Consider the following 12,614-nt stretch of genomic DNA (forward strand, 5'->3'; position numbering starts at 1 on the left):
TGATATCCATTTTTTCCCCTTACCTATATAATCCACTCTGACTGAATCAACTCACCCCCATCAATAGAATTACCAGCGACCTTGGCTATATTAGAGGCGAGATTTTACCCCCCTCTATCCAAGTGTCACAAATAATTGGTTTACTCTCTAACTCTGCCAACTCGCTCAGTGGGAAGGATTGATCCTGGATTTATACTTGTTTCGCGTGGTGTTCCCCTGCACCTGGTCTTGGGGTTCATCAGCACCTACCCAGTATTGTCCTGAGGAAGCTATTAAAATTGTGAAACGTGTTGACTAGAAGGCATGGAGAAGTCTATGGATTCAACCCATTGATACTTCCATACAGTATTTTGTCAAGCTGCCAAAGCCTGCAGAATTTTAGCATGCATAAAAAAAGGGGATATACTCCAGAGATAAAACTATAATCCTGCCACTTTATAAAACTTTGGTTCGGCCACATTTGGAGTATGTTGTCCAGTTCTGGTCACCAATCCTCAGAAGGGATGTGCTAGAGCTGGAGAGAGTCCAAAGAAGGGCAACTAAATTAATAAGGGGACCAGAGGACCTTAATTACGAGGAACGACTACAAGCACTAAATTTATTCTCACTGGAGAAGAGATGCTTGAGAGGGGACATGATAGTGATTTAGAAATACCTCAAGGGTGACCCCTGCGTAGGAAAAAAAAATATTCAGTCTCAGGGAGTGTAAGAGGACACTGAGCCACACAATGAGATTGGAGGAGATACGGATTAACCTTAAGCTGCGTGGGCGGCTTTTCACTGTCAGGGCAATAAGGACTCTTCCACAATTGGAGGTGTCATACAGGGATATGGGAAATAATTATAGACACTGACTCACGTACACCTAGACAGGTTGAACTGGATGTCTTTATTCAACCTTACCTACTATGTAACTGTAAAGAAAAGTAAGCCCATTTTCTTCAATTCTCCTCAATTTAGCTCACTTTACACTTCTGTAAATGAGGCCCTTATACTTATCATTGCTAAATACAATAGCTACATAGTTAGTTGGGTTGAAAAGAGACACAAGTCTATCTAGTGGGATTGATTTACTAAAACTGGGGAGTGCAAAATCTGGTGCAGTTGTGCATGGTAGCCAATCAGCTTTTAACTTTAGCTTGTTCAAGTAAGCTTTGCCAAAAACAAAAATGGAATCTGATTGGTTTCTATGCAGAGCTGCACCAGATTCTGGACTCTCATTTTGTACCTGGCCAACCACGCAGTTTGTGGAACTCATGAAAACTCTAAAATCAATGATCTTGTGTTTCTTTTGAAGGCATGGAAGAATTGATTCCTCAACAATTTCTGGAAGTACAGAACAAGTCATCAATAAATTATGTCTTCATAGTTGGGTTGAGGATCCATCAAAGCTACAGACTTGTCTTTTTCAGCCTGTTCACGGTCACCTATGCTGTGACTTTGACTTGCAACCTCTTGATCATCTTGTTGGTGGGTTTCTCCAAACTTTCTCATTCTCCTATGTATGTGTTCCTCTCCAACCTCTCTCTGTCGGAGATCTTGCTCACCACCAACATTGTTCCTCCCATGCTCCACATCTTACTTAGAAACGGCACTTATTTTTCTCTTATTGGTTGTCTCACGCAGTTTTTTTTATTTGGTGTGTTTCTAGTTACGGAATGTTTCCTCCTCTCAGCAATGTCCTATGATAGATTTCTGGCGATCTGCAAACCTCTTCATTACACAATGATTATGGGTCCCAAGTTGTGTATTTTCCTAACACTTGCCTGCTGGGCTATGTCAACCCTACTAATGTCCATTGCTTTAAGTTTTGTGGCAACTTTGGATTTTTGTGAATACAATATTATTGACCATTTCTATTGTGATGTTATTCCAATATTGAAGCTGTCTTGTTCTGAAACATCAATCGTTGAAATGGTTGTGTCTTACCTTTCATCTGCAGCCACTATGTTCCCTCTCATTGTGATCATATCTACTTATGGATTTATAATCAGAGCCATCACTAGGATCTCATCATCCAAGGGAAAGGAGAAAGCCTTTTCCACCTGCAGCTCCCACCTGGGAGTCGTGTCTACATATTATACCACCATGATTTTGGTCTATGTGGTTCCATCTGGTCATTCTGTGATAATGAACAAAGTCCTCTCACTGCTCTATACGGTGGTCACCCCACTATTGAACCCCTTTATTTACACCCTGAGAAACCAGGAGATCAATGCAGCTATAAGACAAATCTTGTCATCCATAACCAGATCCTGAACAATTGTTATTCCATTTAAAGGTAAATTGGACAGAGTAGCCAAACTTCATTTAATCCCTTCATGTCAACTGTACGCAAATATGAATCCCCCTGCTGGACTGGGCTTTTTTTCATTTTCTCCCTTGGTGCGATCCCAGCACAGGGCCCGGGTTCTCACCGAGAGCCCTGGCCCCGTTCTAACGATTGGGACATGGAACGTCCGATTCCAGGTCACCTGATCGATGTGATAGCCTCCGATTGGCTATCAAAGTGATCAGTTACTGTGGAGCCCGTCCCTCGGTTTTCTGTCTCTGTGAATGGACGAGAGAGATACATTGTATCACTATCTGTCCTTGCAGAGATATAAAAAAATAATCTTAATAATAATTATAAATAATAATAATAATAAAAACTAGATTAAGGTTTGATCTAGGTCAGTGCCAGGGTTAGTTTTTGGGTCGAGGTTAAAGGTCAGGGTCAGTGTTTTTTTGGACGGGATTTTTTTTAAATTAGTATTATATGTTGTAATATGTTGGCCAATTTATGTAGGATATTATATTAATTAAAAAAAAAAAATATATATATGCATGTGTGTGTGTATTTTATATATTGTATTATATGTATACATGTATCACATACAAACATTCCAGGACAGGCAGTTGACAAATCCATTTTACACATAAAAAGGATGTTAATGTTGTGCAGGGCCACATTGGTATCTGTTTATCTACTGTAATTACGCATTTCAAAGGGGACTTGTTGATCAAAGGGGATACTGACCAAACAAGATTTACTCTACATATCAATGGCGGCAGATAGTGACGACTCTGTTCTATGTTAATGGTAATATGCAAGAATGCAAATTAGGGCAGTTTATGACTGCAGCTATTTATGGCTAGGGGTCATTATCTGTCACTCGGAAAGACAGAAGCAGATCAAAGGCCTAATAGAAACAGCCAATTGAATTGCTCAGCCCTTGTCACCCATGGGGGGGAAGGTGTATAAGAAGGAAGCCTGTTTTGGCTAAAGGGGTGACAGAAATAACTGGGTACTCTGAAGGTGTCTGAATTCTGCACAAATAGCCTGTCACCTATTTTATATTTACTCTGTTGGATTTTGTCGTCTGTTGCAAGTATCTTATGAAATTTGTTCTGTATGAAGTTTCAATAAAGCTGGAAGAATCGGGTTGCTGCTATAAATGATTTGCATCATACTAATAATAACAAATTAATTATCATCCCACTACTACATCACCACAAGTGTCATTTAGTGTCGGTGTGTTTTAAGTAAGATTAAAAAAAAAAAGCAAAATGCGCACCATTGTTTCTGGGCTGTACTCTGGGTACAAACAGCAAACAAAATACACATATGTGGTATCACTGCGATCACCAGGAGCAAGAGAATTTATTTTGGGTTGTTCTTTGGTGATAGGTTATGGCAGTAGCAAGAAATATACAGTTAAATTGAAAAAAAAAATGAGTAGTTGTGATGATATGTATGCTTTTACTAACACATGTTGAAATTACAAAATTGGGCTTAGGTACTTAGATTTGTTTTACCCTTAGGCACGAAGAGGTTAAAGTGATTATAAGGGTTCGGTTTTAAGAAAAAAACAAAAAAACAAACATATCATACTTATCTCCACTGTGCAGCTCGTTTTGCACAGAGTGGCCCCAAACATCCTCTTCTGGGGTCCCTCGGCGGCTCTCGCGGCTCCTCCCCACATCAGATAACCCCCTGGGAGAGGGGGTTACCTTGCGGGCGTGCTCCATTGAGGCCGAATGCAGGACTCGCTCCCGCCCCCAGGCGCCCACGTCATTGGATTTGATTGACAGCACGCTGCTATCAATCTATCCAATCAAGAGCCGAGAACCATGGGCAGAGAGAGAGCACATCCCCGTGGGTCAAGTTTGAGGGCTTAGGTAAGTAAAACGGGGGGCCGGTCACTGCCACCTTATTGCATAGGATGCATTAGGTGAAAAAACACGTAGGTTTACAACCCCTTTAAGTATGGTGATATCCTCTTCTGTTTCAATTATAAACAGGCTTATTCAATAATGCAAAACCTAAGGTACATAGTGCATTAACAGGTGTGAACAGTGGCGCTAGATATTGTGATAACATAAAATTGTATAGCAACTGGAATATAGGTATAAAATGTGTGTGAGTAAGCACACGTAACATTAAAACATTTGTTAAAACATAAAGTCCATAAATGATCCGAGATCTTGTATGATTATCACCTGGAGGCAGCTCCCTTAGAGTGAAGCGATGGGCTCTGTGTAGAAATGGGAAGAGAGGGGCACCAGACTGAGTGCAGTATAAATCATATATTTAACAAAAACAAGTAGTAACTCACGGGTTAAATTAGATGAGTTCAGTATGCGGTGAAAATCACCAGTCGTGGAGTCTCATAAATGTCCTATTTGGCATCCTGTTTTCCCTTTGCAGCCTGGGGCAGATCCTTAGAAGGATAAGCAACATCAAGGAGGGATGATCCTTAGTTAATTAGCATCAACTGGTAGATCTTTAGATTCGGCCACCCCCACGAGATGACAATACTGGCTATCCCCAAAATGACTACAGAGATAATCCCCCTTACAGGAACTTTAGGGGTAAATTTAGAGGAAACAATAGAGGAAGGGGTTTTTGCAGACCTCAATATCAACAACAGGGGGGGCTGGAGAGGCTGGAAAGAGCTTTACCGCCCACCCCAACACACTCCAATCCCACAAGAAATACCGTATATACTCGAGTATAAGTCGAGTTTTTCAGCACATTTTTTTGTGCTGAAAGTGCCCCCCTCAACTTATACTCGAGTCAAGCACTTTTCTGCAGCAAAAAATTTCATTTTCCGAACCGACTTTGGGGCCCCGTATCTCAAAGCCACGTGGTGCTAGGAACCCCAAATTTGGAGTGCAAACCCAGTAGAACTGATATCACAACATAGCTGGAGTTCCTAGCATCAAGTGGCCCTGAGATACGGGGCCCCAAAATCAGTTAGGAAAATGTCATTCTCTTCTGCAGAAAAGTGCCTGACATTTTAGGAACCGATTTTGGGGCCCTGTAACTCAGGGCCACTTGGTGCTAGGAATCTCACATTTGGTGTGCAAACCCAGTAGCACTGGTACGACAACATATTCAAAGTTCCTAGCATCAAGTGGCCCCGAGATACGGGGCCCCAAAGTAGGTTTGGAAAATGTCATTCTCTGTTGCAGAAAAGTGCTTGACATTTTCTGAACTGATTTTTGGGGCCCTGTATCTCGGGGCCACTTGGTGCTAGAACCTCCAGCTTTGGATATTTTATGGTGCTAGTTCCACTGGGTTTTCAGACCACATTTGGGGTTCCTAGCATTAAGTGGCCCCGAGATACAGTGCCCCAAATTCGGTTAACTGTGTCCATCTGCAGCAATGTCATTTCGGGACCCTTTGGGTTCAGAGACCCCAAATTTTGGCTGCAGCTAGGTGGGTATCTAGGAACCCTTAACTACCAAGTTTGAAGTTCGGGGGACCTATATCTGCAAATGGGAACAGTGAGGCTGCAAATGGGCATTGTTGAACCTCTTTTCCACTTACAGTAGCTGTGCATTTCTCACCCTCGTCTTATACTCGGGTCAATAAGTTTTTCCCATTTTTTTGTGGTAAATTAGGGCCTCAACTTATACTCGGAACGACTTATACTCAAGTATATATGGTAAGAGAAGAAAGAGAGGATGTAAAGAAAGAGGTGCCGGGGGACGGGGCCGAGTCCGGCTTTCGTGTCTATGGACGCCGAATGATGGACTCTGGAGCGTGCCCACAAGGTAACCCCCCGGAAGGGCGCTTCTCCTAGGGGGTTATCTGATGTGATGAGGAGCCACGAGAGCTGCCGAAGGCCCCCAGAAGTTGAGGATCAGGGCCACTCTGTGCAAAACGAGCTGCACAGTGGAGGAAAGTATAACATGTTTGTTATTTTAAATTTAAAAAAAACTAGCCTTTATAATCACTTAAACGATTGCATAGAAAAGGGAAAAGAGTTTAGGATTCTAAAAGAGGCAAAATATTTGTATCCAAAAGCTCCACGAATTCCGGTGATTTATCAGCTGCCAAAATACACAAGGACAAGGTTAAACCACTAGGGAGACCTATCCTTGGGGGGATTAACTCACTCTTTTCAAGGTTGGGGGAATATCTAGATATTTATTTCCAACCACTGGCAACAAAAGGATGGGCTTTCGTTAAAGACAGTAGGTACATTATTCTACTGTCACAAGAACTGGAGGTGGAGGACTCCACGATATTGGCAGTAATTGATGTGGAGTCGGTATACACCAATATTAGACAAAAAATGCTTTAACAGCTGCTGAATGGGCACTGAATAAGTATTCAAAGTTAAAACAGGAGCAGATTAGGTTCATCTTAGATGTACTTGACATAGCCATGACTAATGCATAGACAAGTGTAGCGCTGTAGGTTTAAAAAACTTATATAGATATAAGAATAAAGAAAACCTCTATGTCAAACAGCAAAAATTGCAAAATATGACAGCTTAACAAATAAACAAATAAAGTCTCTGATGTTCTTCAGATGTTTTAAGGACTGAAAGGGACTGATGTTAGTCCAAAAGTATGTATAGTTCCTTATTCACCACGTGGATAACGCATGCAAAGGTGTGATGGACCCTCCACATAGAGAAAAAGTGAAGGCTTACCAGAAGGATTGAACTCATAAGAACGTACTACATCAAGCTTGTAATCCCAACGGGCAATCAAAAGGAGGAACCTCACGATTGGATGGCAGTAAAACTTCAGAACATATCCAGACTCCTGACGGAACTTTAGAATGGATGGCAAACCTTCCCACGGATCATCTCAGATGGATAGTCCATATAAGAATAAAGAAGGGGGGCCACATAGCATAATACCGTTTGGAAAAACAGATTTATTAAAATAAGTAAACAGCTTACATTTCGGTAGTAAAAAAAGCGCTTCAAGTAAAATTATGGCAGGCAGTGGAGTCTCCCGACGTGTTTCGTCTTAAAAGACTTCATCTGGGGTACTCACCCACTGCTGCCATACCCCTTAATATAGATATCTTAGCCCCCTTAATGAGGATACAGCTCGTGTCTAAATTTCTAAGGCACTTCCGGGTTTAGCCAAGATGGCAGACCCGCGTGCATTCCACGCCTCTATTTGGTGTGTGTACATGCGTTCCAGCATTGTACTGGGATGTTATTATAGAGTGTAATGAGATTATGAGTGTAGGGATAAACTAAGAATAAAGACCACTTCCTTGTGGGGATGTCCCCAATATAAAACAGTTATTACCACTCTCCATTCCGTAGTGGAGAGTGTGGTCCGAGCTAGGGAAGAACGAGTAGCCGGATGTGCGTCACCCATTCGGACGGGATGAGCGCGCATCACTTCCCTTCACATGGACCGCTAGAGGTAAACAGCGGTTCAAGCCTCGTTTTGGGCGGCTGGAAGTAAACAGCAGATAGCCATGACTAATAACTATTTCTGGCGGCACCAAGAGGAATATTTTATCCAAATTAAAGGTGTGGTGATGGGGGCAAGATGTGCCCCAAGCATAGCCAACATCTTTCTAAACAAATGGGAAGAGGAGGAGGTTTTCCCAATGTTTTGAACAGAACTAGTTAGCTACCATAAATTTATTGATGACATTTTGGTAATATGGAAAGGCCCTGAAGAGAGACTTAAAGAGTTTCTGACATAATTAAATGATAATGCATATAATATCTAACCAACGGCAAATTGGAATCCAGAGGTCATTCAATTTCTTGACTTGGAACTACATAAAAGCGGAAGTTAAATACACGTACTTATTTAAAAGAAGTAGACACAAACGGCTATCTATCCACCAGGAGTTGTCATCATCCTAGGTGGATTGGAGCAATCCCCAAGGGTCAGTTTATAAGGATTAAATTAAATTGTTGTGATGAAAAAGAGTATGTTCGTCAAACAGACAAATTAATAGAGCGGTTCTAGGGTATAAGAGGGGGAAAGGGTATAAGAAACCTAACTTATTAAAACTAGAGATGAGGTTGGCCGACTGGAGAGAAAAGACTTGTTAAAAAAGAAATCGAAAAAAAGAGAAACGGGGAGAGGTGGGCTTCATCACGGTCTATCATACCCAATATAAAAGTGTAGAAAAGATTGTATGTAAACATTGGCCAATACTCTTAAATGACCCAATTTTGAAGAAAACTCTCCCAAAAAAGCCTTTATTCATATATAGGAAAGCCCCTGGATTACGGAATCAAATTGCCAAAAATTTATTTAATCCTCCCAAAAGACGTATTAAGTTTCTTGAAAGAAATGTTTTTATAGATGTGGCCGGTGTATCTCCTGTAAAACTACGAGTGATAAAAGAAGGAAAATAGATACATTCTCCAGTTGTTCAGGACTAGGGATGAGCTTCGAGTTCGAGTCGAACTCATGTTCGACTCGAACATTGGCTGTTCGCAAGTTCGCCGAACAGCGAACAATTTGGGGTGTTCGCGGAAAATTCGAATGCCGCGGAACACACTTTAAAAGTCTATGGGAGAAATCAAAAGTGCTAATTTTAAAGGCTTATATGCAAGTTATTGTCATAAAAAGTGTTTGGGGACCTGGGTCCTGCTCCAGGGGACATGGATCAATGCAAAAAAAAGTTTTAAAAATGGCCGTTTTTTCAGGAGCAGTGATTTTAATAATGCTTAAAGTCAAACAATAAAAGTATAATATCCCTTTAAATTTCGTAGCTGGGGGGTGTCTATAGTATGCCTGTAAAAGGGTGCATGTTTCCCGTGTTTAGAACAGTCTGACAGCAAAATGACATTTCGAAGGAAAAAACCCATTTAAAACTACTTGCGGCTATTGCATTGCCGGTATGACAATAACTTGCATATAAGCCTTTAAAATTAGCACTTTTGATTATTCAAGTTCGTGTCCCATAGACTTTAATGGCGTTCGCGTGTTCGAACAAACTTTTTTCCTGTTCGCAAGTTCTGGTGCGAACCGAACAGGGGGGTGTTTGGCTCATCCCTATTCAGGACAGAATTAATTGATAAGTTCACTACGTGCCATACCAGATTCATCCCTTATCTTCTCACTTGTCCCTGCGGGTTAAAATATGTAGGGCGGACCACTTGACCCCTATTTAAAAGAATTAATGAACATGTTAACACTATAAAAAAGGGTTGCATTAAACATAATGTATCAGGCCATTTTAGAACTATGCATAACAGAGACCCTTTAGGCCTTAAATTTATATTTATATCTAAGTATAGATTGGATCTTTAGTCATTGGAGAGGGAGTGACCTTCGCAAGCAGGTTTCCCAGAATGAAACATGGTGGATACACGAGATTAGTTCTCTATTTCCATCAGTACTCAGCATAGACATAGATCGCAATTGTTATATATCCAACTATTAGCCAGTTAAATCCGAAGGCCCTATGTCAGGGGTCTCAAACCGGCAGCCCTCCAGCTGTTGGGAAACTACAAGTCCCATCATGCCCCTGCCTGTGGGAGTCATGCTTATAATGTCTCCTGGGCTGTCAGCCTTGCAATGCCTCAAGGGACTTGTAGTTTTGCAGCAGCTGGAGGGCCACCAGTTTGAGACCCCTGCCCTATGTCATACTAATGTTCCCTTTTTACCAAAAAAGAGAGAATAAAGTTCTCCCAAGAGGATCAATTAGGACACTAGATTGATTTAATGATTTATTAACCACATCCCGCCCGGTCAATATCATATTGACGTCCGGGAAGTGGCTCTGTTATCCTGACTGGGTGTCATATGACGTTCAGCAGGATAACATGCCAGCGCGCCTGTGGGGGCGCGCAGCGGGGCGATCGTGAGTGTGTCTGACATGCCACATCTCCAATCGTGGTAAGGAGCCTCTGTCAGAGGCTTCTTACTATGTGATCAGCTGTGACCAATCACAGCTGATCATCGCGTGAACCAGGAAGTGCCAGTAAACGGCATTCCTCGGTTTGCACTAACGGAGAGCCAATCGGTGCACAGAACAGCTTCTGGTTGCTAATTAGACGTGATCGATCGGGTGGCTAATTTGAGTGTGGTTGGTGTTTTGAGCAAGGTGGTTAATGTATGGCCATCTTGAAGTCATATATGGGGTTATTTGTTTCACAGTCCAAACAGGAATGATTATGAGTCCTTCAGATATATATGAATGACTGACCAGAATCCACCTACTTGAGGTACAGTGGGTGAATTTAAAAGTATTTGAATGTTCAGGGAATGTATTAGCATAAGATCGCTTGGTTCAAAAGCAGTGCAGATACATCTCCATTGTGTGAAGAGATGGGAGTTATGCCCCGTACACACGATTGGAAATTCCGTCAGCAAAAGTCGGATGTGAGCTTTTGGTTGGAAATTCTGACTGTGGGTATGCTCCATCGGACTTTTGCTGGCGGAATTTCCACCAGCAAAATGATTGAGAGCAGGCTTTCTATTTTTCCGTCGGAAAAAGTTCCTATCGGAAATTCTGTTTGTCTGTATGCAATTCCGACGCGCAAAAAAAATGCATGCTCAGAATCATCGCTTTGTACGGAACTTCCCTTTTCTAGTGCTGTTGTACATGTTGTACGTCACCGTGTTCTTGACGGTCGAAAGTTCAGAGAACTTTTGTGTGACCGTGTGTATGCAAGGCAAGTTTGAGCAGAATTCCGTCGGAAAAAACATTCAAGGTTTTTCCGACGAAAATTCCAATTGTGTGTACAGGGCATAAGGCATCACAGCTGTGTTATTAGTTAGTCAAAGACAGTCTCACCACATCCCCTGTGTCAGCCACTTTCCTGCACCTCCACTCCTCGAACCAGATCGAGCCACGCTCGTTTAGTGCCAGGATCCAATCACCAAGAGAGCTTCCACTGCTCAAACAAATGCCGTTTAGGCAAGCATAAAAGTTGCTTTCAAGTGAACATACGAGAGGCAAAAAGCCTCCGTTCAGCCTCCTTCACACAGACTCTGCTCATGCAGCGAGCTGATGATCCCCCGATCGACATGCTGACGTCACTCTGACGCATTTCGCTAGCCAATCCACGCTGGCTTCCTCAGAGCTGGGAGGAGTTTGGGAAAATGGGCTTAAATAGCCACACAAATAGACATGTCGTACCTATTTTTGGCCACAAGATGTCATCCATACATCCTCCCTTACGTAACTTTCAGCAATAGGATCATTGAGTGCACTGGTATTTCTATTTTGGCCGAAACGAAAAGGAACAGGTCTTGGACACAAAAGCCATGTTAGCTGCCACCTTTCACTTATTGTTCTAAAAACATTATTTTTCTAAAAAAGGCTGTAAATTACACTCAACGTTCAGGCCTAGCGGCATCAAGGAATTTAAATAAAAGATCCACATTTTCTCTTTCTGTAAGAGAATTGTGCCAAAGTCACCTCTCCGAGTAGGTAGGTTAAGTACATAGATTCCTTTAACCCCTTAGGATCATCATCATGAAATTGAGCAAAGTGTAGTGAAAAGGGGCGGTCATCATCTTTCTTTTTGATACTACTGATGTGTTCGCCAATTCTAATGCGGAGTTGTCGCTTAGTTTTCCCGACATAGATTTTGTTACAGGGACAGGTAAGCATATAAATAACTCTTGTAGTCTAGCAATTTACAAATTGTTTAATTTTGTACTCCTTACCTCCGCAAGAATTGGCGAACACATCAGTCCTATGCACAAATTTATCCAATATATTTTTCTCACAATGTTCCCTTTTTGTCCAGATTCCTTCTACTTATGTTCCTGAGCTCACACTTGAGTTTCTTAGGACTACATAATTCATTTCATTGGAAATTAGTAACATTCAAAGTACTACTACCAGTCCCTTTGTCCATCCTTTATTCATATTATTATTTAAGCATTAACTTTATAATATTTTTTAATTAATAATTTAATTTGAATATAATTATTTGGTAGCTTGTTCCTATTTATTAAATTATGGATTGATTTTTGATCATTCTACCTTTTTTGAGTGAATTAGTTAATATATTTGTATCCAATTTTAATACTAGAAATTATAATATCTTGGCATTCAAATGTGGTGGAGACACCTATGTTGTGTTGCCTATTTTCAACCACTAGATGGTGTTATCTAATTATTTTTGCAACCTAACGTTTTTCATGAACTTAATAGGTATTCATTTATTTAACTATAAAAAAGTTTAACAATGGTTAATTTAGTACACATCACTGTAAATGAAAACAGAAAAAAGGCGCCTCTAAGTGCAGAAAATAAAACTATTAAAATATCCCCAGAGGGATTAAAACTCTTACAAGATTGATGGTGAAAATGAATGCATCATGAGTATGGAAGGTGCTCCGACATAAAGGTGGTCCCAGTGTGTATTAGGGGTCACAGTACAGCA

The 12,614-nt window shown here is 41.2% G+C and overlaps 1 protein-coding gene across 1 annotated transcript; it reads left to right on the top strand.

The window, feature by feature from the left end:
• Window positions 1-1,299: 1,299 nt before the first annotated feature.
• LOC141147495 (olfactory receptor 1496-like) lies at window positions 1,300-2,259 on the top strand. The gene has a single exon (XM_073634728.1). It carries the CDS (start codon window positions 1,300-1,302, stop codon window positions 2,257-2,259), a length of 960 nt encoding a protein of 319 aa, XP_073490829.1.
• Window positions 2,260-12,614: the final 10,355 nt, after the last annotated feature.

The sequence above is a fragment of the Aquarana catesbeiana genome, linkage group LG06 (assembly GCF_042186555.1).
Source record: "Aquarana catesbeiana isolate 2022-GZ linkage group LG06, ASM4218655v1, whole genome shotgun sequence".
In the NCBI taxonomy this organism is placed as follows: Eukaryota; Metazoa; Chordata; class Amphibia; order Anura; family Ranidae; genus Aquarana; species Aquarana catesbeiana.

Excerpts from the sequence above, each read along its gene's own strand:
- LOC141147495 (XM_073634728.1), top strand. The coding sequence starts at position 1,300 with ATGGAAGAATTGATTCCTCAACAATTTCTGGAAGTACAGAACAAGTCA.